Below are 27,978 nucleotides of genomic sequence, written 5' to 3' on the forward strand. Positions count from 1 at the left end.
TAAAAGTAACACTCCTTGCTGAAAAATAGAACTGTCTTTTGTTCTTAAGTAGCTAATCTTTTGAACCCTGATGTATCTTAATAACAGTCAGTGTCTTGAGAAAGTCTTTTTTTCTTTCTTTCTTTCCTGCAGCAACACAGGTGGCATGTCAAAACACTAGTGCTTAGTCCACTTTTGAATCACCGCATGCACAACTGTAGCTTGACCCACCATTGCTGTGATACTTGCACCGTAAACCGTGGCTGTGATTGAACTGGAGCAGGCAAGGGGAAGAGACAAAATAGACCACCAGGCACGTCATTGGCGAAACCCGAACAAATTCGGACAACAGAGGTCTGATTGTAGAGGCCCAAGTCCTTTGGCTACCAGATCCTGCATTTCTCAGCTGGGTGCATGGCGGTGCCCTTTTTGCAGTGAAACACTTCAGAAAAGGCTTCAAAGTTTTGCAAGGAGCCCATCACCCTAGGAGGGAAGAATAGAAGAGGCAAAGAAGCTGAGGGTTGGAAAGGAATGGGTGGGATTAGGTGAGAACCACAGGAGGGACTTTTCTTCTACAAAATGCATAGAACTTGGAATGGTCGAAAGCGATCTTTCTTTATGGCAGCTTCACCACTCATTGACCTACCACTTATGGCTTTAATTGCACATAACATTACGTGGTGAGTTTTTCTAAAATTAAAGAGTGGTTGGGGGCAATTGTTATGTATGCCAGAGTACACATGAGAAGGATCACAATAGTGACAGAATTCATCCCCCCGCCCCCTTGGTGAAGGTAACAACGCTCCCCTTGGCAAACATTAGGTAAAGGTAAAGGGACCCCTGACAATTAAGTCCAGTTGTGAATGACTCTGGGGTTGCGGCGCTCATCTCGTTCTAAAGGCCAAGGGAGTCAGTGTTTGTCCACTTCCACAGACAGTTTTTCCGGGTCATGTGGCCAGCATGACTAAGCCGCTTCTGGCGAAACCAGAGCAGTGCACGGAAACGCCGTTTACCTTCCCGCTGGAGTGGTACCTATTTACCTACTTGCACTGTGTGCTTTCAAACTGCTAGGTTGGCAGGAGCTGGGACCGAACAATGAGAGCTCACCATTGCTGGGATTCGAACCACCGACTTTTCAGTCGGCAAGCCCAAGCAGCACAGTGGTTTAACCCACAGCACCACCCGTGTCCCTTGGCAAACATTATCAGGATGCTAATTGCTGCCTGGGGAGGTAGGATTTTCACTAAAACTGCTTCTAGGGAAGGAAGTCTTAAGCTCCCCCCCTCCATACACTGTGTGCCTGAGCACAATCACCCCTCACAATGTGTCTGGTCAGCCACATCAGACACTGAAGGCACTTTTTTCTCACTTCCTCTGGTCATGGCTTCCCACAAATAATCCTGTGGGCTGCAGTTTGCTAAGGGTACTGAGAGTTGCTTGGAGATCCCGATTTCCCACCCAGAATTCCCAGGGGAAGAGGGATTAATTGCTAAACAAACTACTCTGGGAACTGTAACTCTGTGGCTGCAATCTGACAATCAATAGATGTAATAAACTTGGCAAAACGACACCTCACACTAGAAAGTAAACCGGAGTTTTGGCAACCATTCTTGCTTTTTTGGCTCCAGAGGAATGACACTGGTGCAGCTGCCTGAGCTGCTATGGAATGCCTATGAACATTCCAATTGTTCATTTCCCCCACTGAGAATCCTGGCGAAGCAGGGAAAGAGAGAGCTGTTGGTGAGAACGGACGCAGAGAAATGGAACGTTGGCAGTATTGCAACGGTAGTGAACTAGTCCGCTGGATCAGCGGCGGTGTGTGAGCAAGCAGAAGGTGGGAGAAGGCTTCATGGGGGCTTTACCTGTATTTCAGTGGACTGTGGACATCAGTCTTAATAGACTGGCTGGCGTATTCTGGCCTGTAGGAACCGCACCACACCTGGGAGATGGACAATGAATTTGATTGTAACTGAGTTTAGAAAGCCTTGGAATACCCAGATAAAACCATTCAAAATCAGCATTGACTCAAAGCTTGAGACAGCTGAATATTGAATATTACAACCCCTGGTGTGGGTGCAACCTACAGCTCTGGGACTGCAAAGCAGCAGGGTAATTGATGCAAATAGACATGATGTGAGCACAGTGGCTTCAAATGCCACAATTTTTTGGGAAGGCATATTTGCTGTGGATTTCGCTCCCACCCATCCCGCAGCATATTTAGAGGGATTCCTTGCAGGAAGGAGGGGCCAGGCACACCAACCTCAGGGTATTCAATCTCATTCACTTTTTGAGCTTCTGACCTATACCTCTCCCACATTAAGGGAGCCAGACAAATGCGTAACATTACATTAAACAAGCCCTCTCCCTGCTCCCAAATCAATATTCTCCTTTCCCGCGACCAAAAACACCTGTGCAAAGTTGAGGAAGAAGAGCTGGTTGTGGGTTAGATCAAGACCAGGCAATCTTGGTTCCTGTCCTTCTTTTCCCACCCATTTCAAATAGGCCTGTAATAATAATAATAATAATAATAATAAAACAACCGAATGAGTAGCTTGAAAAAAACAATATCTTCCACCATTCCACTTGTTACATTTATATCCCACTATTACTCCAAGGAGCTTGTGGTGAGGCAAATAGGCCTCTACCCCACTCCTATTTTTATCCTCACAACAACCTACCTAACCTGTGAGGTAGGTTAGGCTGAGATACAGCGACTGGCCCAAGGTCACTCAGAGAGCTTCATGGCTGAGTGGGGATTTGAACCCTGGTCCTCTGGGTCCTGGCCTGATACTCTTACCACTACGCCACCTCTGGCTAATAGTAAAAATGAACTCTTATCACACCCCTGTTGTTCTCACAATACAGATGGCCACCTCAAGATGCCCTAATTGCTAAATACGAAATCCACCTGCTGGAGGGCTCTGAAGATATCAGAGAGCAGGGCTTTCAGTTCTGTAGAATAGCATCCCTGTTAAGATACCACTATCTGCACTTTCCAGAAACAAGTCAGGACATTGTGGTCCCGACAAGTTTTTTGGCTGTTTTTATTGGATGCCATCTTGAGACGATGGTGTAGAGCAACTCCCATCATCCCTAGCTAGCAGGACCAGTAGCTGGGGATGATGGGAAATGTAGTCCAAAAACAGCTTGGAGACCCAAGTCTGGGAAATCTTGGTACAGAAGGCAATTAATAAAATACTACTAATACTACTACTAGGGTTCTAGTCTGAGCAAATTCAGTTGGCTACAGTACATTGGGTGGAAGCTCTGACAAAGTTTCATCTGGGCAAGCATTTCAGCTTGTCAGGCAGAACAATCTGCTCTCTTCCTCCCTGTGTGCTGTTCTGGGTGTTTTCCTGCCCCCCCCCCCAAGTGAATTTTGGGAGGTGTGGAATGTGTGAAGGGGGGAGAGATGGAGGGAAAGCCCCATTGCACCTGCAGAAATCATTGTGCTGATGGGACTTCTTAGGAGAGTCTCATCCAATACTGTATTCTCATCATCAACATCTATAATAATATACAACCTAGAAGCAGAAAATTCAACCCCCAGTTTCCAGCAGTGAAAACACACACAAGTAAATTTCAAATCACCTTGTAGGCCTGACGGACGCCTCCATTATCGGCAATGTTTTCTCCGAGTGTGTTGATTCCACTGACCTATGGCAACAAATGCTCCTCAGTTCCACATATGGTTGTATTATAACTCAATAATTTTGAACTTTTGAAATCATGGCACCACATAGCAGCCATTTTGCGATGGTTGACCTCAGAATTCCAGATGTGCCCACTGGCCCCCAAAAGCAACCCTCAACTTAGTGGATTTCCCTGTGGAGAGAATTCCATGATATGTGGCACCACCACAAAAAAGGGCCTCTCCCAGGTACTCCATCAATCTGGTCTTAATGAACGATGGGCTAGGAAGCAGAGCCTTCGGTGGCTGCCCACTGGAACCGGTAGGGCAGAAAGCAGGGAGCCCACCAGCAGGTGGTGCCAGAGCCAGCTAATTCTAGTTTTGCCCCCATCCTCCTTCTCTGCCGAGTTCTGCAAGGGCAACACAGACTGAGAAGAAGGAAGGCGACAGGCATGGGCACCCCCTAGACTCATCGTAAGTAAGAAGGCGTGAAGGCAGGGGCTGATTGAGAGCATACTGAGGTTGGTGGGGCAGTGCCTCCGTGGCCCCAACTCACATTTTGTCCCCCGGCCAGCTCCCAGGTGTAGTTGCCATACTGGTAGATCATGCAGCGCGACTGCTCCTTGAAGTGCGTGGCAGAGAAGTTGCTCCACCAGTCAAACATGTTGCCCTCTTTGTCGAAATTCCTGCCTGTTTGGGGAGGAGGAGAAAGAAATGAGCAACCCGGTAGGCACCCGCATCGCAACACAGGGGTCCTAGGCCAGAGATGGTAGGCAGGGCCACCTCCTTTTTATTTATGTGGAAATATTTGTAGACCACTTACAAAAAAAGTTCCAAGTTCTAAAATTATATATGAAACGCAGCTAAAATTTTCAGCGCACGCACGCACACACACACACACACAACAAAACAAATATCAAAATCTGCCAAACTTGAGAAAGAGAACTAAGCTATTTGACCAGATAGGCTTGGCTATTACACTCCTCTCTCTGACACCCCTATGGTTTTATTTATCTCTCTCTTTCTCCAACCCACCATGTTGTTTTTTTCCCTCTCTCTTTCTCTGACACTCCCATGTTTCTCCCTCACACTTCCTAACTCCCAGGGCTTTTTTTTTTTTTTTTTGCAGCCAGAGCTCAGCTCCGGCACCTCTCAGGTGGGACTTCCTTGCCCCACATATCCCTGCCCAGCAAGTGTGCTCCATTGCCAAGAGTATCATATGGTCTACAGGTGTGTGCCAGGGAGGGGTTCTAAGAGATCAAGGGTTCGTTGTGAGTTCTGCCACCTCTTTTTCTAGAAAAAATAGCACTGCTAACACCCATTCTCTCTCTTTATCCAAACATCCCTGCAACTTTCTCCCTCTCTTTCATTGGCACCCACTTCTCTCTCTATTTCTGAACGCCCTTTCTTCCCCGCCCTTTCTTCCCAACCTACCAGGGAAGGGGCAGATCAAGCTGCTCTGCTGACTTGCCTTACCATTGTCATCAAACCCATGCGTGATTTCATGTCCGATTACCATCCCAATACCTCCAAAGTTGAGGGCTTGTGGCTGGTGCTTGCTGAAAAAGGGAGGCTGCAGGATCCCAGCTGGGAATACTACAGAAAATAGAGGAAAAAGGAAATATGATGGCAAGGGAAGATCATTCAGTGTGATAGATTTTGAGGGTGACTGAGGAACTGCATGGATTTCCTGGATGCTCCGCCTCTGCTGTGGAAGCTGCATTGGCTGCTGGCATGCTACTGGGTGCAGTTCAAGGTGGTTCTTTTAGCATTTAAAGCCCTGAGCAACTTGGCTACCTAAGGATTTCCTTGCCCCACATATCCCTGCCCAGCAAGTGTGCTCCATTGCCAAGAGTATCACATGGCCTACAGGTGTGCACCAGGGAGGGGTGAATCTTAATTTCAGTTTCTTATTGTCCCACTTGAAAGTTCAGTTCTCCACATTTCCACACACGTTTGTGGGGTTCCCCACCACCACCCAAAAAAAGTTCTCAGGAAAATCCAGCACCATTTCAGTGTGGATTTCTTCTTTGTATGCCATTTTGCCTAATTTCAACATTCCTGCAAAGCTATTGCAATGCATTTTTTTCTTTTGATTTGTCACTAAAATATGCATTTTTCACTGCTCGCTTACCTTGGAGTAAGTCCCACTGGCTTACTTTGAGTAGGCATGTTCAGGGTTGCCACCTAAATCTGTTGGAGTATTTTGGGACTTACCAATTTGGTTCCGGTTAGGGGAGTAGAAGGCATTGACCACTGCAGCACCAATTAACCATCTGAAAGAGATCAGCATTGAAAGCCATTGTCAGGATCAGTGCTAACTTGTGTAGCATAACGCAAGGATGGAAACACCCACACAAATGGAGGAGGGCCCCCAGCACAACAATGGGACAGTTGCTAACATAAAGCAGTCAAAATATCATATTATTGGAAGGTTGAGCTTCTAAACTCTGTGCTGACCCTCATTAGGTAAATGTCATAGAAGCATTTGTAGGGGAGAGTTAGAGGGCAGGGAATACTTTAATATTTCTTCTCTGCAAGCTTCCCCCATAATTTCATTTTCATCAAGATTCTGAAACAATGTTTGGATTTGGGGCAAAACGTTTGAGGGGGTCTACCACCCTCTGATTCCCCTCCATGTTAAGCAAATCATGTCCCACTCCATAGCAGCGGTGCAGTTAGGTTCATAGGAAACTCTCATACTGAGTTAGACCATTGGTCTATCTAACTCAGTATTGTCTACACTGACTGGCAGCAGCTCTCCAGAGTTTCAGACAGGGAGTCTTTCCCATCCCTACCTGGGGATGGTAAAAATGGAAGCTTGGGCCGTCTGATCACAAAGTTGATGCTCCATGGCCTAGTTTCAGGTTTTGTACTTCATGATCTTACACACACCCTCTCGTTTGATAGAAATGTGAATTGCGTCACTCATTTTGGGGTTCTCTCTTCATTCTGCTGAGTGAGGCCCCGGATCTCTGCCCCAAAGCCTGGTTTGTAGGGAATAATCAGCAGGCACTGGAGGTTTAAGAGCTGCTGAGTCTCCCCTACAGATGCCTTCTGCTCCCTGCATACTCATATTATCTTGGCAAAATGAATAAATGTGGCCCTCAAGGCCTTTCTGTCTGACCCGTGGGGCTCCCTCCTTTACTCTCCCTGATCTTCACCCTCTTTTGAATGTTTTTGTCTGGCTGGAATGTGACCTGTGTCTCTGAAAATGCTTCTTGCTTGGCTGAATGCAGGGCGGCCAGAGTGTGCAGAACCCAGCTTACTCTACGAAGGTAGGATTTACATTTGTTGTTCTGCCCACTTTTGCTTCTCTCCCCATTCTCCCACTAGCATGCGGCCCCTGGATTGTTGCCCAGAAGGGCATGTGGCCCCCAGGCTGAAAGTGCTTCCCCTGTCCTGTTGCAAGACATCATGCAATCCATAGAGATACGCACAGGTCTTGGTCAACCCTCTCCCGGAGCTTCCTCAGGCTTTTCTGAGCTCCATGTTGGAGGTTTTGCAGGATGTTTTGAAAGTACTCATGCTCGCTGAAGTTCAGCTGTAATAATAATAATAATAATAATAATAATAATAATAATAATACAAGCATTTGTCTTGAAGGTCCTTTTGCTGAGTTGTTGTCCCTATTACCAAGTGGACATCAATGCCCAGTTACATGGAAAAACCAAATAATTGTCTTATAAAGCATGCCTACCAGTAATTACAGACAAAAGGTTGTATCCAATGAAGAAGGGATAGCTCAGTCAGTAGAGCATGAGACTTTTAATCTCAGTGTTGTGGGTTCAAGTCCCATGTTGGGCAAAAGATTGCTGCATTGCACGGGGTTGGACTAGATGACTCTTGCGGTCACTTCCAACTCTACAATTCAATGATTCTAAGTTCTACTCAGGGAAGACCCAACGAAATTAATAAACCCAAGTTAGTCATATCCCTTAAAGTCACTGGGTCTACTGTGAGTAGCACTAGCAATTGGCTACAATTCCAAAACTGTCCTTAATGGAAATGTCCGGGTATCGCCTTCACACTTACATTTGTGTATTCCCGATCTAGCTTTTCATTCTGACCTTCGAGAATGTAGTCCGGGTAACCTATCTGCTCTCTAATTGCAGTCACCTAGAAGAAGACAGCAGAAACCAAACCCTCACTTTCTTGCCTTTCTCCAGGGCCAGGCAGTATCATACTCATCTATTGGGTTTATTTATATTACAGTGCCTGTATACAATTTTTCCAACCTTTCTCATTTATTATTTTTTTTTAAACACCGCTGTTTATTTTACACTACTGTTTGCCATGGGCGAGGCAGGTTGCAACACTTCAGAAGATCCAAAGCACACCAATATTTATTTCTCAATGAAGGTGCAAACAGGGGTTAAGGAATAACCTCAAGACTGGGAGTCCAAACCTGGCCCTCCAGGCCTCTCCATCTGGCCCTTGGACATCACCCTAGGCCGTTCCCCCTGTTCAGGACAGGCTTAACACTGGTCCCGTTCCACATCCTTCAAGTGCTTTTGCCTGTCTTTGAACTGAGATAATCCTCTGGAACAAACATGTATAGAAACCTCTGATTTTTTTGCACAGCTGAAATGCAACATACTGTATACCCACTTTCCCCTCTTTTTCAACCAGAGGGGCACATGGCCTTGTGGGGAACCCTTTGGAGACAACATGTCAGTGGTGGGCAGGGCCAGAGGCAAAGTGAGCAGAGCAGCACGTACAATTTCTCCCCTTTGTGCTGTAGGCTACTTTCTAAGTGGACTCACACCACTCGATCCTCTGTAAAAGCATCATCAGAGTTCAAGGACGTATCCCAGCAAGGCAAAAGCACTCAAGGAGGATGCAATAAGTGATGGTGAGGGGTGTGGCCTGGGAAAGGGGTGTGTGGTTGAGGAGGGGATGCTATCTGTGGAGAGTTTGGGGGGCCAGATAGAGGTGTATGGAGGGCCACATTCATCCCCCTGGCCTGGGCTTGCTCACCCCTATTCTGCATCTTGTATGAAAATTCTCCATTGCTTCATATTTGAGAGAGACAGAGAAATGGTCTTCATAAGATATATGAACGGTCTGATATATTTGTTATCTTTTTAAATATGAAAAAAAATTCATGTGAAATTTCATTAATGAAAACTATTCTTAGACACACATTGCTTCTGACCTTCTCCCGAGCTTTCCCTTTCGATGCTTCATCCATCCACTGCAATTCATCCAGTGTCTCGATAAACACTTCACGAATTTTCTCAATGAGGTCTCGGACCTGAAGCAAAAATAGATGGGCGGGGGGGGGGGGAGGAGGTATAATCCTCATGCCGTTTCCAATAACAGAATGTAGAGCTCCAAGTGAAGATCAATCAGGTGTGGGCCATAGGCTCCATCTCCCCAGGGCTCTGGGTGCCTGAGCTCCCACAAAATTACCCATATAGGGGCTATGCATCTACAAAATGTGGGGGCAGGTGTGCGGGCACCACACCCCGTGCAAAGAGCACAGATTTCTGGCAGGAGGGGAAGAGAGAGCATGGATTTGGGGAGGTGGGAGAGAACACAGAGTTGGGGGAGAGAGGAAGTGCGACATTTGGATGGGAAGGGTGCAATCGCTGCTGTGCCGCTGGAGCTTGCGCCACACCCTATGACATCATGACACTACAGCGTGTGTGTCATGATATTGCGGTGTGGGTGGGGCACGCCGGGCACCTACAGTGTGGGGCCCAAGTCAGTGCTGTTGGTGTGGGCTAAGCTGGGCCCATTAAGGTTGTTTCTTTGCTAGCAGAAATGTATCTGTGTCAGTTCCTATCCTATATTGCTGCATGATTCAAAGACAGAGCCATGGGCTTGTTTGGACATCACTGAAATTCACACTTTCATATGGCTATGACGAGGTCAGTCATTTTCACTTCCAGTTTCACATTAACCACAGTTTAAGCAATGCCTCCAAACTCTAAACTGAGGTTAAAGCTAGCAATAGTTTCTTGGGATAAACAACAACTTTATAAACTGTGGTTTGAAGTGGGCTTCCTTCACCAAACAAGTCAGGATCAAGCTTTAGGTTTTTGGGTTTGGATGCCATGAGAAACTGCAGTGAAACCTTCCAAGCTTGAGGCCTATGTGAGGGTCCAAGACTCATCTTCCCTCATTATTGTAATGCTAAACTACAGTTAACATTACACTGAAACCAGCTCTATGGTTAAGACTGTGCACATAGGTGGAGGCATGATTCACAGTGGCTGGGACGATGAGGGGGGTAGGAATATGGAAAAATAAGAAAACCAAGAAACAACAACATACCATACTTTTGCTCTTGCCAGCAAAAGTCTCTCTAACATACATAGCTCCCACTGCATTCTCCATGTTGGTGTTGACGTAGCTCACACATTCCCGCCACCGAGCTTCCTCCAGCATCATGCCATAAAGTGCCTTGGAGAAAAGAAGTCCAAACACTTCTCTCGTCATACAGACCACATCACGCCTGCTCCCAACATCCCTTCAGCTGGCTTCCAAACCCCTTATCTGCCCAGCACGAGCTCCTTGTTCTTTGCTCTAAGGTTGTCCACCGTCTAGACCAGGGGTAGTCAACCTTTTTATACCCACCACCCACTAATGCATCTTTCTTGATGGTAAAATTTCCTTACCGCCCACCAGCGCTCGACGGAAGGAGGATTCACCTAGAATCCTGAAATGCCCACTAGTGGTTGGTAGGGACCAGGTTGACAACCCCTGGTCTAGACTATCTTAATGCCCTCCTGCAGGGTGGTGGTGATGGGGAGAATTAGATCTGGCTGGAGAGCCAGAATGTTTATCTCTCCCAACTGCTATGGGCCAAATTTGACAGGTCATCTACTCATCAACCACCTGCCATTGCAATGATGTCAGATGACCCCCCCCCCTTTTTTTCCGAAAGCAAACCATCCTGGCAAAGATGCAGCCTTCATCAGCATACCCTTGGAGCTTGCGGAGTGCTTAGATTGGGGCTGCACAATACCTGACTATCAGCTGATTGCCGAGTACTGTGAAGCTCTATGCTCTGGGCATATCTCAAAACAATGCTATTAGGTAAATAAATGTACACAAGTGAAATAAATACAAGCCACAAAAGGAAATATGTAAGACATCAAGATACAGAACCAAGAGGCTGTAGCTCAGTAGCAGAGCATGTGCCCTTGCAAGCAGGTGGTTCCCAGTTCAATCCATGGCATTTGATTTCTGTTTTGTAAATCCAATCTGTTGAGGGCCAATAATTCCATTCATTTTAATCCAGTCCAATAGACAGTGCTCTAAATGTTTAGAGTAGAGTTTACTTATAGCCAGTGCTTTTTCTTGGAGGGGGGGGGGAGACGCAGGGGTACGCATACCCCTAAACATTTTGTGAATCTTTGTACTTTTGTCCGTTTACTGTATTTATTTTTCCTGATTTGAACTAGAAAAATGGTGATTTTCTTGAGTCAAAATAAGAGTACCCCTAAACATATAGGAAAAAATCACTGCTTATAGTGGACAGGAGACTAAAAGGGTGATAGTTACACAGCTGCTCAGGATAGCCTTTTTTATAAATTGGGATAATTACAAAAGTTAACCATGATTTTGTTATAATTCCATTTTGGTCTATACGAGTGAAAAGGTTAGCAGGTGGTAATGCTCACCAAACTGCTTCCTTTTTTTTTTAAGTATCTCAGCAGAAATCCCAACAGAGCCAGGGGTGTTACCAGCAAAATACCAAGGAATTAAAACAATAAAACAATAAAATAGGGCAATAAAACAGTTAAACGGTGAGAACAGCTGCCTCGACTTGCCTCAGAGGTCGGTGGCCATCTTGATAATCCAATTGCAACATACATCGAGAAATTCCCCCCTCCCAAAGAAAGTAAAAAGTACCTATAACACTAGTAAATGGCTCCGCCCAAAATGATATCAGTAAAACCTGTGAGTAAAAAGTGGAAGAGTGTTACCTTTCGGTAGTTTGCCCTGGCCTCCTTGAAACGCCGGCTCAAACCGCTGACTCTGTCAAGTACCAGGCGCCACACCAGATAGTTCTGGATTGTGCTGGGGGTGTATGCATACATTGGGGGGGGGCACAGGAAGAGCAGAAGTTAGGAATTGTTAAATGGGTTGCTCGCTGCATAATTTAATTACTAAAACCCTCTTGAAATTTAAAACCCCTCAGGGTGATTTTGAACTGATAAACATCTAGGAAGGAAGGAGTTAAATTGTCTCTTTCCTCCCCACTGCCCCCATTACTGCATCATTCAATAAAAGGCACTCTGGAGCATATGGAATACATAAGCTCTGCTATAACTTGCAATGCAGTCCTCAGCCAGTTTACTCAGCCATTAAGTCCTGCTATGTTGAATGGAGCTGTGTGCATAGCACTGCAGTCCAATGTCATAATTTAAAGATTGACACTGAGGTCACTTTCAGCCCATACACTGAAAGCAATACGATGCCAATTTAAGCAGTCATGGCTTCCCCCAAAGTATACGGGTCTCCCAGCAACTCTCATCACACTTTAACTACAGCTCCCAGAATTCTTTGGGGAAGCCATAACTTCTCTCTCTCTCTCTCTCTCTCTCTCTCTCTCTCTCTCTCTCTCACACACACACACACACACACACTCACAGTGTCGCTTTCTATTTAGTTTCTCTCCCTCTTTCTGTGTTTCTCTTTTACTCAGTCACGCTCTACCAATGTTAGTTTCTCTCAGTTTCTCTTTTTTCAGCTTTAAGCTCCCGTCTTCACATTTCAACATCAGTTTGCAAATAATAATAATAATAATAATAATAATAATAATAATAATAATACAGTTTTGCCTAATACACATTTTTTGCAAAGCCATTTAACTTAATAAACACAATACATTTTTGCCTGCTTATTTCACCAATAACCACTTTTTTGTGAGCCGATTTCTCTAAAATAATGCACTTTTGTATGTTAGTTTCACTAACACGTGCATTTATACGCACACTCTACTCTAGCATATGCATTTTTGTTCATATTACCTGGCTGGAAAACTGGAATGAAAAATTCAGAAAAGTGTGAATTTTGAAGGATGCCTGTGTTTTGATCTGTGTGTTGCTTTGGGAAATGCAGATTAGGTAAATTCACCTCTAAATGTGGACTGAATTGTATTTCTCCCCAATCCCCCTTCTCTCTGTTTGTTTATCTGTTTTTCTTTCTGCTTCTCTTTTACTGTTTCATTTTCTCTCTCTTTATGTTTTTTATGTTTGCTTCCTTCTTCCCCCTCCCCTCCCCCGCCTCAGTCCAAGAAATCTGGCATCCCTACCTGGCTGAATAACTGGCGATGACATCTTTTAGCTCCCGGAGATACGGCATTCCGTGCACGACCACCTCCTCATCGGGACTGATCTCAATGTTAACCGAAGACATTACATTTTGGATGAAGAGTGTCCAATTGAACCCCTAGATGACACAGAGAGAGTGGGGGAGGGGAAAAATGAAAACAAGTCTTTAAAAAAGATATTGGGAAATTCAGTTTTCATCCCTCCATGGTCCTGTTGGAATTGTTTTTCCTTGAAATTGACATAGCAAAGGGATTTGCTCAATTGATTTAATTTCTGATATATGCACAGTATAAAAGAGGGGGGGGATTGATCAGGAAGTGCAAAAGCTGGTGGACACACTAGTTCAGAAGATCCAGTTCGGTTTATATCAAATCACAAACACTGGATTCCTTAAGCATCCCTAGATCATGCATTCCTCAACACGTCCCATTCAAAGGTATTTATCATCTTGCAGAAAAGGATTCATAGGGAGAGAGTCCATAGAATGTAGTGCTCTAAAGAACCCTGCTCCAGTGCTCTTCAACCTTGCCCAGATGCTGTTGGAGTACAGCTTCCATTTTCCCTGAGCCCTCCACGCTCCATGCACAACCTGTAATGTAGGATGCAATTGAAGCATCCCTGACAGGTGGCCACTCAGCCACTGGCTTCAGCATCTCCATGCCACTTCCTGAGGCAGTCTGTTCCATTGCTGATCAGCTCTAACCATTCTAAAGTTACTTAATGTATAGCTGAAATCTGCTTCCCTGTAATGTCCACCCATTGGTGCTAGTCCTGCCCTCTGGGTCCAATCGAGGCACAAGCAAAATGAAGTTTACCAGTAGTAGCTGGTGGGGCAAGTGGGGCTCCTGACTCCTGATGCTGCACATCACTGTTGCTTACCAAGGGGGGGGGCAAGGCACCAGGGAGCTCAGCAAGCTGCAGGCGCAGTTGGGAGGATCAGATTAACTTCACCATTGCACCCACAGCAAGCTCCCCACTACCTTGCCCTTCCTCCTCCTCCTCCTCTTCTCACTAAGTAGTAATGATATGTGGCATTAGAAAGCCAGGAGAGCAACACAGCCCCACCTATCCTGCCAGCCACTGTGGGTAAGCCTCATATTACCTGTGTCTCACTTGGACAGAGGGCAGGACTAGGTTCTGAGGCTTCCTTCAGAAGAACATAGTCATGGCCTCCTCTACTGCTAACTAGGGATGGGGGAGGTTTCAATTCATTTCACATGTAAAGATTAACATACCTAATTAGTACTTTCCTAAACAAATCACAAACAGAATCATAGCATTGTAGAGCTGGAAGGGACCCTGAAGATCATCTGGTCCAACCTCTTGTAATGCAGGAATATGCAGCTGTCCCTTACAGGGATCGAACCTGCCACCTTGGCATTATCAGCACCATGCTCTCTAAGCAACTGAGCTATTTCTCAATCACCCTTTGAAATTCGCACTTCACTGAATTTTGCACTGCAGATCTCCAGGCCAGTATGGTGCACACAAAAAAATTCAAACGGGTGTAGAAATGTGGAGAACTGAACTGAAGAGCTTGAAACCCAAAATTTGACAGAAACCAACATTGTCAGATTCACCCATCCCAACTTCTATTACTAAACATTTTATGTTTTGGAATCTGAGATTGTCATTCCAAAAGCACATTAGGGAGCAGATCTTCAAACACTTACGTTTAGTTCAAACTTGTTCTGGAGTTCAGCAACAGTCATTTTGTTGTATAGCAAAGTCGCATCATGCCTTTCCTCTGCAGGCACCGTAGCCTAGAAAGCAAAGATCAGAGTTGCCCTCGTGTTTTCCCCAAAAGGAAATTTCAAGGACAATTCGGAAGTTACTCCTTGGATGAGACACCCAGGAAGTTCTCTGTCCACTAGCTCAAGGACTTTTTGTGAGTTATCACATTGTGCAGTGGAGGAATCCAATGGAACAGTTATGCTGACAGAAACTCATTGCTCCAGCTATTTCACAACAAAGTCACCAGCAATGTGCTTATGCATTCTCATGCACCACAATGTTCCACTGGCACAAAGCATTTCACCACTGGAACAAGTACACCACTATGTCAGTTTAAAATAGTGCTACATTTGATACAACCCAATGGGTCTACATTTGAGTACACTAACATTGGCTATAACCCTATATATGCTGCTGTCCTCATACCCCTTTGGATTTACTCTTCAGCTTTCCAAAAAAACGTGCTGTACTCACGTTTGCTACATCTGTTTCAAATTCCATAACCTTTCTCATTTCTTCCTGGACAAAGTTGTCATCTTTGGACACATTCATATCTTCTCTAATCATTTTGGCAATGAGGACCATGTACTGGAAGTAAGCTTCCCTCACCTAAACAGAGGAGGACAAAGAGAAGATGTTAGAAATTTGCATTTAAGCACAGTCCAGAGGCAATAAATTCATCAGACAAAGTTGTCAACAGTCAGAAACACTGAAGGTAGAGACTACCACTGGATAGTTCAGTGGCTTCCAATTCATTTGATAGTCCTACATCTGAAGTATAAATATCTAAACCAGAGATGGGGAGCCTGTGGTCCTTCAGTTGATGTTGGACTACAACTCCCACTGTGCCTGACCATCAACACTGTGGGCTGAAGCTGATGGGAGCTGATGGCCAACAACATCTGAAAGAATATAGCCCCCCCCCCCCCGCAAAACGTGTTCTAAATGATCTGGGATTGGTGTCTCTGAAGGACCACCTTTGAGTTGGGCTTGGCTGTTGATATTTTAGTCAACAGAGATGCAAGAAAAGCTTAGTAGGCTCAGGCCAGAAAATGAGCTTTGGGGTCTTGTAACTAAGAAGAAGAGATGACCTCCTACGAGCACCCAAACTCTTTTCTGTCTCAGATTGAAATGAGATCCAGATAATAATTCTTAATTTACGCACCAGAATTTCAAATAAAATCAGAGGGTTCTTAGGTAATATGTCCTTAGCAGAAAGCATTTGCCAAGAGTAGTAAAAGTTTTTGGGTGTGTTGTTGTTGTTGTTGTTCAGTCGTTCAGTCGTGTCCGACTCTTCATGAGATTGTCAATGTTTTAGGAGATATCCCTGAGACCAGCCCATAAACCATGAATGGAGCAGAGAATAGAACAGCAGCTACTTCAGTTGATGGTTGACAGAATGTGTGGGATCCCTAGAATCTTTCAATATTGTGATGTTTAAAAGGTGAAAGTGAAGTTTGGAAATACTTACTCTTTGGTAGTTGCCATCACTAAAGTAGTAATCTCTTGAGGGCATTCCCAACCCAGGCTGGTCAATCTGGAAGAAAATAATCTTTCTTATTGTGTAGGAAAGGATACAACAAAAGATCTCAGCATCAAAATCCCATTGCTTAGAAGACGACCAAATGATTTGCATATGGAAGGCCCCAGATTCAATTCCTGACATTTCTAATTCAAAGAATGTCCACCTCTGGGACTTTTCTTATTAAGATGCAGAGGAGCTGTTACCAATTGGAAGATACAATACTGAGCTAATGGACCAATCGTGTGACTCAGCATACAATAGCTTTAGGGAACCAAGTGAAGGTTCAATCCACAGCCTTCTTAGGATCTCAAGTGGCACACCACATATAGCAGGGATAGGCAATATGACACCCTCCATATATTGTTGGACTACAACTCCCATCAGCCCCAGACAGCATGGTCAATTGTCTGAGATGATGGGAGCTATAGTTCAACATCAGGAAGGCACCATGATCTGTCTTCCACTTGCACAAAAAGATTATCTGTCTTTTGCCTAGAGCTGATGGTTGACTTGTCCTGCAATACTGAGCAGAAACAGCTTGCAATAGGAGTAGGTTACATCTAAGTTAGCCAGGTCCATTAATTTCAATGGGTATACTTAGGAGTATAAGGAGCACTGGTTACAACCCAGCCCTTTCAGTTTGGGGAAACAGCACATTTGAAGCACAGCATACCAGCTTCCTTCTGACTGTCCCAGTTCTTTATTTGGAGATGCTGTTTATTTCAAGGACTACATGCAATTTCCACCTGCCTAGAAGGACTAGGCCACATGCTATATATCTGTGTTTCAATGAAATTGAAATAGTATAGAAATTATTTATTGTAATTGTTATGAGTAGATTTCTGTTTAATTTTTATATGCTGATATTTAATATTATTCTGCATTATTCTAATGATCGTTGAATGTTACTTTATTTGATGTAGGTTGCTTATTTTAAAGTTATGTTTTATTATCACATTTTTGTATTGCATTAGATTGATATAAGGAGTACATTATTTGTTTCTTCAGCTTGTAAACCGCCTTGGGTATTGTAAGATAGGAAGATGGTATACAAATTAAAAGTGATGATGATGATGATATCTTAAACAGATGGAAGAGGAATAGTAGAAGAGAATATCCATAAAATATTGGGTATGGGGGAGTGAAATGTACAAATGCATGTAATGGGCAAAGAAGAACAGCCCACCAACCTAAAGTACCACAATTCCCTGATTTGATGCTTTCTTACATAAATTATATTTCTGCTGGAATCCCGGTCGTCATGCCACACAAACATGTCAATGAGGACCCGTGCGTTATATTGAAAATTCAATAAGGCAAGCTTGTCTTCTATTTTCCAGTTTGGCTCTGTGGCAAAAGGATTAAAGAAAAGAAAATGAGATTTTTTAAAAAGTTTAATTAAATAATAATAATAATAAATTTCTTATTTCAACTACTTATGTATCACAATTATCTCTAAGCAGTAACTTATGACTAAGCCCAATTGAAATCAAATGTACAATTAGCAACCAGCGTAAATTCCTATAGCCTTTCCAAGGTCACAGGATTAGGCAGGAAATAAATGAGTAATATATGTTTGCGGTGTACATTTGTATAATACTTTGAGTTCTTTCATCCAATGAGGAAGATGGATATGTTGATTAGGACCCCTGAATTCTTCTCAGGTGTTAATCCAAGCCAATGCCAGTGTTGGAGGCAGCAGGGTGGGTGGGGTGCTGCCTTGGGGGCTTCCGCCACCTGAGGTGGCTGCTTCACCCTGCCTCATGGGTGGGCCGCCCGACTAACCTGGCATGGAAGCTTCAACGCCATAGACCCAATGTTGGACGGCAACTTTGGCTGCATAGGCTCCATAGACCTACACCAGTCAACAGACACATTGGGAATTAGGGTCCACCGCTCTACCACTGAAAGCCAGCTGGCATTGGCATCAATGCCCAGTGAGATCTTGTGGAAATCTCACGAGATCTCAGGGAGCATGGAAGATCTCACGAGATCTTGGCAAGATCTCGCTGAAAACTGCTGGCGATGCCGCTTCTCTTCCAGCAGCAGAGGTGGTGAGGTGCCAATGGAGGTGGGTGACGTGGCAGTGGTGCAGGTGGTGGTGGTGTTGCAGTGGGTGGCACAGCAGTGTGGGGAAGCACTTCCCCATTTCGTCTCAAGCAGGGAAATGGGGCACGCTGCCCCGGCAGGTTGAATCTGCTGTTCCCAACTGGCCACCCATACAGTCCACATAGAATGTTAAGAGTTGGAAGGGTAGGGCTTCACCCCCATAGGTCACCACCCTCAGTCCTCACCGAAGTGCCAGAGTTGGGGATTCTAAGTGTTATAGCATCCCTGCTCAAAGATGGGCACCCTCCTTTACTTACTATTATTTATTTTTTTCATAAAATGTATACACTGCTTGGTTGTAAAAACAATAAACAAATAACAAGCTCGAAGTTCCCCTGGCCTCCTTGTTACCGTTTGTAATATTCCAGTCTGCAGAAGCCACTGGCCAGCCTCCGACCGTGTGCAAGACCTCGAGCAGAGGCAATGAGTCACGTTGCTCTATGGTGCCTACGAATGGGAAAGGAAAGAAAAGCAGCAGGAAAAAATAAATAAATGAGAAGGAAACCTAGCGCACTGGTACAGGATCCTGCCTTATACCAAGGAATTGGAGGATTAAGCTCTGTGTTGCCTGGAAATACTGCGGTTTGAACCTGGGAACTTCTATATGCAGAGCCAGCGCTCCAGCCACTGAGCTATGGCAGATCCATGAAGATAAAGGAAGCTACGTCATACTGACTCAGAGCTCAGTATTATCTCCTTAGGTTTGCAGTGGCTGTCCAGGTCTTCAGACAGCAACCTCCTGAACCTGACTGAATATGCTGAATATGCCTGGAGGTTCCTCTCTCTCCTCTTTCCCATGCAGGCACATCAGCCTCCAGCGCAAGCTGCAACCCAACACTTGCAACATCTAGCATGTCACCAATCAACATTGGAGACAATAGAAATAAGTGCATCTAAAACAGGTGTCTGAAAGAAGAAATGACCATAGGAAGCTACCATACACTGTCGGACTACTGGGTCCAAATCTGGGACCTTCTAAATGCAAAGCAGATGCTCTGTCACTGAGCTTCCCTTCCCCTAACCAATAAAATATGCAATGCATTATTTCGTTAGCTACAGTGTAAACCATATATAGCTAAGCATACTGTATAACCGTACTCCATTCACTAAAAGTGGCCACTAGGGAAAACAGCTTGATAAATAGGGCAAATGGGTGAATAAAGAGGAGGAGGAGACTCACTTTCATTCATACAGGATCTATAAAGCATTTTCGCCTTCTGGAAGGCTTCCCGATCTTCCTGCTCTGGTGTCTCTAGCACACCTGGAGGAAGAAAAGGGTCGTGATAGCATAATGACCTGCGATACCAGCAGCTTCCTAGAAAATTAATATGGCTTCTCTGTTCTCTCTGTTTGGGTGCAGGTGAGGTCATGGCTGAAATAGCTGATAAAGTACTTGTGGTTTCTGCCTCCACTGTTTATGAACAGCAATTGCAGGTTGGGCCACTGTGAGAAGAGAATGTTGGATTAGAACCGTGGTTCCCAGCATGGGGCAATTCGAGAATGAGTTATTAACAGTGAATGGCTTTTTAGAGTTCACTTTTTGAATAATAAGAATTATATGTTGGGGGGGGGATCAGGATTTTAGAGATGCTTAGGTGGGGCATGGCCCAAAAAAGGTTGGGAACCACTGGATTAGAAGGACCTTTGGTCTGATCCAGCAAGTTCTTCTTATGCTCTTAATGCTGGAAACAGGGATTTGCTAAACTGTTGGCTGAAATCACTGATAATTGGGCTTATTCTTCCTGGCTGAAATCACCAGTAGCTGGGTTCTTGCTTTCACTTTCTATGGATTGAAGTTGCAGAGACCAAAACAAGCTACACTGGAAGCTGTTTACATCCACCTGTTGGTCAAAATACAACTTAATAGTGAGCAAGGCACTAAAGTTCTTTACCGCCATCTGCCAGAGCATTTTCTGTTGTGGCGCTCTCCAAGGTTTTGCACCTTTGTGCAACATGTGGAGGACACCACCTCTTTGACAGTATTGTTGAATTAACCATGGGTAATGCCAATGGTTAGGGGATGCGGGTGGCACTGTGGCCTAAACCACCGAGCCTAGGGCTTGCCGATCAGAAGATCGGCGGTTCGAATCCCCACGACGGGGTGAGCTCCCGTTGCTTGGTCCCAGCTCCTGCCCACCTAGCAGTTCGAAAGCACGTCAAAGTGCAAGTAGATAAACAGGTACCACTCCAGCGGTAAGGTAAACGGCATATCTGTGCGCTGCTCTGGTTCGCCAGAAGTGGCTTAGTCATGCTGGCCACATGACCCGGCAGCTGTACGCTGGCTCCCTTGGCCTATAGAGAGAGATGAGCGCCGCAACCCCAGAGTCATCCATGACTGGACCTATGGTCAGGGGTCCCTTTACCTTTACCTTTAATGCCAACGAACAGAGACTTTCCATTGCCATATCCATACCTTCGATAGAGGTGGCTAACAATCTAACTGGGTTTTGTGTGTGTGTGTGTGTAATTTAGAACGTCATAATCTGAGTCCCTATACTGCAGCATACCTAGCTTGTGCACAGACCTAGCACTGAGTGGGGAAGTAGGCAGGTAATGGGAAAGTACAGAAAATAGACCCTCACCTTTGAGAATAATCTCCAGTTCATCCCTCAGTGTGTCAAAGATGTTGTATCTTGAACTGGTCTCTGGGATGACATGACGACTGAGCCAGCCTCCACAGGCATACTGGTAAAAATTCTGGCAAGGTTCTGCCGTGGGGTCCATGTTCTGAATTATTCTGGCAGCTGCATGTCATGAAGACATAAGTGTGTCCATTATTGGGGAAGCAGACTGCATGCAAGTACACTTGTGGTGTCCAATAACTGAGCCCATTCCCAGCTGTTGTGTGCCAGTTTGTACCTAGAGGCAGCATATCCCCCTAGAGCAGTGATGGCCAAACTTGGCTCTCCAGCTGTTTTGGGACTACAACTCCCATCATACCTAGCTAACAGGACCAGTGGTCAGGGATGATGGGAATTGTAGTCCCAAAACAGCTGGAGGGCCAAGTTTGGCCATCACTGCCCTAGAGCTTGAATTTCCCCTAGAGCTTTTTTGTATTTGTGGTTTGTTGATTTAAAAATTAAGGATGCATGTGGGCTTACAAAGTGAGGAGCAATTATTCCCGACATTTGCGAATATGTTATAGCTAAGTAAAGGTCTGGCAGGAATCGAAGAAGAGCAGCTGATGGGAAGTAAAGAAGAAAATAGAAAACAATTAAGGCTAAAAGGCTAAAATATTTTGAAACAAAATTTGGAAATGTATGTAATATTGAGCAGCAATTAAGGGTGGGAAATGAAACATCAAAGCAGTGGAACGGGAAGTCAACTTTTAAATTTGTATTAAATTGGAATTAATTTGATGTTAATTTGTTAAAAAAATAAAAGGCAAAAAAAAATTGGCAAAAAAGAAAGAAGAATAAAGAATTCACCTAGAGCTGGAATTGTTCTGGCATACAACACTACATGCTTGGTAACTTTGCAAAAAAATAAATAATGCTTGTGATTAAATAGCTCCCCCATGCTAATGCAAGCCCCTTGAACTGGGACTGGAAACAAAACGGCAACCTGTTTGTTTTAGAATATGGGATATAGAGGGGTGTGTCTAGAACCTAGCCTACTGTATAAATATAACATTAAGTTGCTTTACATTAGTGGTTCTTCCCAGTTTTGCCCCTGGCCCTACCACCATTAACATGTGGCCCCTGAAGGGTGCCCAGAAGGTCATGTGGCCCTCAGGCTGAAAAAGTCCACCACTCCTATTGTATCTGATAATCAAACATCAAAATGAGGACAGAGCCAAAATTAATTCAGAAGTATATTCTGATTAAGTTACCTGATCATTTGCCTTTTCTGGGCTCCCCCTAAGCCAGGGTTATGTGGAACATTTTTGGCCCAGGGGGACCGATCATTATCTCTCCCACCACCATGGCACAACTTTGACAAGTGGGTGGAGTCAGCCTTTTTGGCATCTGTCTGTTTTGATACACAATAAAGTGCACCTCTGGGGGTGAAGTCAGACTTCTGCATTAGCAGGAACAAAGTAAGCTCCCCAGGGCACAAACCTTGGCAGTGTGTAAGGTGTTCTTGGGCTGCCCAGGTGACAAGACACCCCTCCTGGTCTTGTCAATGTGGTCCAAAGGAAAGGAAAGCAATACTTTTGGCACCAGCTTGGCTGCAGGAGTTGCCAGAAGGAGGCGTACAAGGCACTATCCAACTGTCTTAGGGATTCCAAGCTGGGCCAACTATCATTTGACATCATGTTGACAGCTAGTGGCTCAAAAGTGGGAGGTACTGCCAAAGTTGGTTGGTGGGGGGATTTGGGAGACACCTGCTTTTTCAGTTTGTTCCCTGCAGAAAAAAACAATAGTGGAGCACTATCCATAGCTGATGAGTGGAGGGTTCAATCCTGCTGACTTCATGGGTCTGCTATGCCAGCGCATTCCCTGCAGTGGACCCCAGCAGGGAAAAAAATGATTCAGGAAATAATATCATTTTTACCTGCTGTTACACACCCACGGGTGGTGCATACGTTCTGTGGACTGGCACCATACTGTAACTCTGTGGATATAAGAAAAGCACATAAAACACAGACCATTCACAAGGATTGCACACAAAAAACCCACATGCCAGCAAACCACTCCCTACCTGCAATTTACAGCAACTGGTATTCAGAGACATATTGCCTCTGACAGTAGAGGCAGGACATAGACATTGTGGCCAGCTACCATTGACAGAAATTCACGGAGGAAGAGGGTAGTTCTCCAGGTTAGTGGTCATCACTACATCCCATGTGATCGAATATGTGCTGCATGAAGAAATATTTTTTCCCCCATCCTGAATCTTGGAACATTCAGCTTCATTGCATGGCCCTGAGTTCTAGCCTAGTTCTAGTGTTATGAGGGAGAAAAACTATCCTCTGTCCACCTGCTCAACCCCACACATAATTATATACACCTCTATCATCTCTCATGTTCTACATGAGAAGAGCCCTTCTGGATCAGACACACCATGCTGCTCTCACAGTGGCCAACCAGTTGCCCATGATGGGAAGCCCACAAGCAGGACTTGAGCACAACAGCACTCTCGCCACTTGTGATTCCCAGCAACTGCTCTTCAATATTCCACCAAAATGTTATTGACATCTCCATAGATTATTCTGGCATTGTGTCAATGGTGTATTCCAGGAGCTTCATCACTGATGGCTCCAGGGTTTGGAGGGGATCTTAGACAGGACATTGTCAGTGGGACCTCTTAACCTAGTAAGGATGAATAATTATTCAGCCTTTAGGTTCTGAGGCAGTGTGCTCATGATATTGCCAATGGACCAAGGTGTTCAGAGTCCCATTCATCTCTACTCTTTGTTCTTTTGTAGGTGCCCTTCCAGATGCCACATATAGAGGCCAGATCAGGGTGCCAACTTGAATATAACGTTGGGGAGGGGCAGGTAAGGGCTGCATAATGAATCACAAGATGAGATGCACACCCACCATTTGAATGGCATGCCCATCAACTTTGGGGTTAGCAGCCTCCTCAAATATTTTATTCAGGGGGGACCTCAGTACCTAGGAGTTGGCGCCTATGGGCCACATACAAACATGTGCAATGGATGTGACTCTTACCTATGTGGAGTAAGACACCCACCCCTACCCCCAATCTCTCCATTTTCCTTGCAGGTAACCATGAGGCATAGTCACAGATTCAGGACACATTCCAACCATGAAAAAGCACCCAAGGATGATGTTGTCTCTGAGAGGGAATGAGGCCTGGGGAAATGCCATGCAGTTCAAATAGAGGAGTTGGAGGGCAGCATTTGGGTCACAGGCCTGAGGTCCCCCTCCTTTAGAGCCAAGTTTTCAGGCAGCTTTGTATCTTCAGACTCAGACCTTGAGAAATGTGTGACACCCCTGGTCATCTTGCAATGCCTCCTGTCAAGCCAGCTCAACCATGTTCTTTTCCCAGCATACAGAACACAACTCCTTAGGATTCCCACCCTCCTGCTCTCCTTACCACGAACTCCCACAATGCAATGCAGCTTGATGGGCACCTTTGGTTTCAGTAGCCTTTGCTTTTATGTAGGTGTGAAAATCACCGAGACCCAGAACCAGCAGGGTAATTTTATTTGCATCGCCATGGGGAATGGATATAAATGTGTAAACTTTCTGCAGAGTGTTCCTGAACTTAGAGGAGTTGGGTGACACCGATAACACAAACGCCAATGTGTGAAATATTTGTTTTTTTTCTTCTTATAGTTAGAATATATATATAGAGAGAGTTGACTTGGAGAAGGCTCAGAAAGGACCCACCAAAATGTTCAAAGGGACAGAGTGACTCCCCTATGAGAAAAGACTGCAGCAATTGATTTAGAGCAGCATTTGATTTATGTATGTGTGGGCACTTATGTGTGTGTGTGTGTGGGGGGGCCCTACTACTTTTACTGAATCTGTCAAAAGAGCACCCCTTCTCAGAGCCTATTTCACAGTGATTTATCCTGACCTAACACCCCTGTCACCCTGAATACCTCTCTAAGACAGGACAAAGCGAAGATTTATTTGACATAAGAGGCGGGCAATGGCCACCTACTTGAAGGCTGTAAAAACATAGGTGCTATCTCGCACCGAACATTGTGGGCACCTGCAATGAAGGGCTTCAACTTTGCCCATTGTCTTTCTGGGGGGCCAGCCCCACGAATACATTATGGTGGGTGACGAAGCACCCATAGCCAGGGGTGGAGGAAGGGGGTGCGGCGGGTGCGGTCCACCTCATGTGTCACCACTGAGGGGGGTGACAAAATGCCGGGTGGCACTCACTGTGGCGTGGGAGGCTCTGTGCTGCCCAACGGACTGCCTGCTGCCTCCCCCCAGCTATAGGGTGGCTAAGTGGGAAGAGGCAGGCAGGACTCCGGAGGCCCCATGGTGTGCCCATCACCCTATGGGCGGCTCGCACTGCCCCTGAGCGCACCGCCCCAGGCACCGAGCGGCTTCCTCTGCCACTGCCCATAGCCCCCTGAAGTTGGCTCCAGTGGCTATAAAAGAGGGACTGGCAAATTCCTGGAAGGAAAGCTTGCACCCAAGCTGACCTTTGGGGCTGGGGTGCACACCTCCACCCCAGCTGCCAGCCTACTGGGGGGTGCACAACGTAGGCTCTGCCCTGGGCACTGGCAACCCATGCTACATCACTGTCTGGTTAGCCACTGTGAGAACTGGGTGCTGAGCAAATGGGCCCTTTGCTGATTCCAGCAGGGCCTTTTCTTACACCCATGACCAGTCTCTTCTTGCACCCTTCCCGAGTGTTTCGATCTGTCTGGAATATTTCCTTGGACCTACTTCTCTCTCCCCCCAACCTCAGAATGCACATGGCAGCAATGTCTCACGTTGAATGTAACTGACATGCAGAAAAGAATCTGCAAACTGAAAACAGAGGACGTTATATGTTACCTTCTGGTAGTGGTGCCCATCCTGTGGAACCCCTCCCATCAGATGTCAAAGAAATAAACAACTCTCTCATGTTTAGAAGACATCTGAAGGCAGCCTGTTTAGGGAAGTTTGTACTGACTGGTGTTTTAATGTATTTTCAATCTTCTTTTGGAAGCTGCCCAGGGTGGCTGGGGAAACCCAGACAGATGGTAGGGTATAAATATTAAATTATTGTTATATTATTATTATTATTGTTATTGTTATTGTTATTGTTATTGTTATTGTTATTGTTATTATATCCATGAAAATCTTTTAATAAACAGTTTAAAAAAACAACAACCCTCTGATAATGCACTTTGTTTGCCTGGTTGGAGGATAAGGCTGTTTTGCGTGTGTTCAGAAACTCACCTACTATACAAAGGCATTCATGTCTCTGCTTTCTTTTGCCTCTTGCCCTGCCTACCAATGGCATGCACCCTCCTCTGAATGCTGCCCAGAAGAGAACGTGTCCCCATGGGCTTCTTAGGGACTACTTCTAAGATTCTTAGGCTAAAAATGAGATATCAATGAAATACAATCCTTTCCTCTTCCCTAAATCTACTGGGAGCTGGTTCTGCTGAACGATTGATTTCTAGTTCTATGAATGGAGGTGGGAAAGCTTCTCTGTATCCACTCTATCCTCCACAACACATGTATATTTTTATGAACCCGGGGACAAAATATTCAGGCAACACTTTAGTGGCGAGGAGGAAATCAGTGCTGCCATCAGAACCTTAAAATAAAACCAAAAGCTTTTAAATGCAGAATAAATACAGCAAGTCGCTCTCCCCCCCCTCCTTCCCAGTTCTGTGTGGGAGTTCTTTTAAAACTCGCTTCTTCTAGCGACAGACTGCCTTTGGTTTGGGCTTCTGCAGGAAGGTACACAATATTCAGTTCTTACAAGCTTACTGCATCTCCTGCTCTAGCATGATAAGCGTAGCAGATCCCAAACTGTCTACATCTAATAAGCCCCTCTCACTCATTCTGCCTACAATCCACACTGCACAAGAAGAATCCCTCAACAGAGACAGATGCAAACACACATTCTTATGTCTACCAGTGAATGTTGAGAATCTGGGCTCTTGTTAACTCAGCCAAGCTATTGTAACTGAGGATGATATTTCAAACCAATTTTTCCCTCTATTTCCCTTATACATCTTTTCTCTCTTACATTCTCTCTCTCTCCCCCCCCCCCCACACAAACAGACTCTGTATATTCTGATTTCCTCAAATCCCAGAGCAGCCTAGTTAGTAGGATAGGTAGATAGACTCTGTGGAGCAGTGAGTATTTAAATATTGGTTTTCTGTGTCAAAACTCAACAATTAATTTGCTATACTATGGTGGGCAATGGCAGCTATACTTCCTTTTTTTTGCCCGGGGTCTGGGATTACTATTCACCCCTTGTAAGGTATGGTGGAGAATGCTCTCGATTATACAGGGACTCCTTTCTTGATTTTCATTCTTGTCAAATTGAGATTTACCTTGAAAACTGCAGATGGGATTGTGGTGAGTTTATTCATATTTACACACACACACTCACACACACACACCACATTAGGAGAAGAGATTTCACAAATTATCCCCCCAATCCCACCCCCCAAGCAATGGTAGCAAATTCTTTCCTATATAGTTTTTTTTTTAAAGCACTGTATGCAATTTGCCCAAATTTGCAGTTAAGGAGAGAAGGAAACCAGATAAGTAACTGTTGTTCTCTTACCTCTGCTTTTCAAGTAGAGGATTACTAAGGAAACCACAGCACAGCTCATGAGGACTAGCAGCACAGTCAAGCTGAGAGCAACCAAGCTCCAGGACTTCTGCCCAGATCTGGTCGTTTTCTCCACAATATCCATTTGGCTTTCTGATTTCCCCATTATGGTCACTCTAGGGAAGAAGGGCACAAAATGATTAACCTCACGTCCCTCTGGCTTTCTAAAGGGATACACACACCACACCAGAAGAACGGAAAATGGGCGAATGGAGAGGGCAATGTGCAAAAGCAGAACAAAACAGAGAAAGAAAGTGAGCTTTAAAAAAAAGACCAGAATAATTACATGTATTTATCCATTTGCTTATCCACAGATTTCCCAACCTCATTCTCCATCTCCAGTTCTGCAGAACGAGCTTTGATCAGCAGAGATGTCTTGGTGATCTTGCTCACATCCAAACAGAGACCTTTTTGGTACTTTGGAAGGAGAACCTCCTTGACCCCACCAAAAGGAGTGGATTCAAAGACACCCCCACTTTCCACTGACACTTAT

General features: G+C 45.0%; 1 protein-coding gene across 1 annotated transcript; it reads right to left on the reverse strand.

Annotated features, from left to right (window-relative positions):
- Nucleotides 1-95: 95 nt before the first annotated feature.
- MMEL1 (membrane metalloendopeptidase like 1) lies at nucleotides 96-27,974 on the reverse strand. Its single transcript, XM_033156401.1, has 23 exons — nucleotides 27,772-27,974; nucleotides 27,438-27,601; nucleotides 22,766-22,825; nucleotides 20,851-21,012; nucleotides 19,449-19,529; nucleotides 18,620-18,715; nucleotides 17,388-17,506; nucleotides 16,106-16,171; nucleotides 15,109-15,243; nucleotides 14,574-14,663; nucleotides 12,882-13,018; nucleotides 11,551-11,644; nucleotides 9,893-10,021; nucleotides 8,769-8,867; nucleotides 7,646-7,729; nucleotides 7,051-7,154; nucleotides 5,828-5,886; nucleotides 5,087-5,206; nucleotides 4,167-4,300; nucleotides 3,571-3,636; nucleotides 2,388-2,483; nucleotides 1,842-1,918; nucleotides 96-462 (listed from the first exon to the last, which is right to left on the reverse strand). The coding sequence occupies exons 1-23, from the start codon at nucleotides 27,819-27,821 to the stop codon at nucleotides 363-365; spliced, it is 2,322 nt and encodes a 773-aa protein (XP_033012292.1). The 5' UTR covers nucleotides 27,822-27,974; the 3' UTR covers nucleotides 96-362.
- Nucleotides 27,975-27,978: the final 4 nt, after the last annotated feature.

This window comes from Lacerta agilis, chromosome 8 (assembly GCF_009819535.1).
Source record: "Lacerta agilis isolate rLacAgi1 chromosome 8, rLacAgi1.pri, whole genome shotgun sequence".
Classification (NCBI taxonomy): Eukaryota; Metazoa; Chordata; class Lepidosauria; order Squamata; family Lacertidae; genus Lacerta; species Lacerta agilis.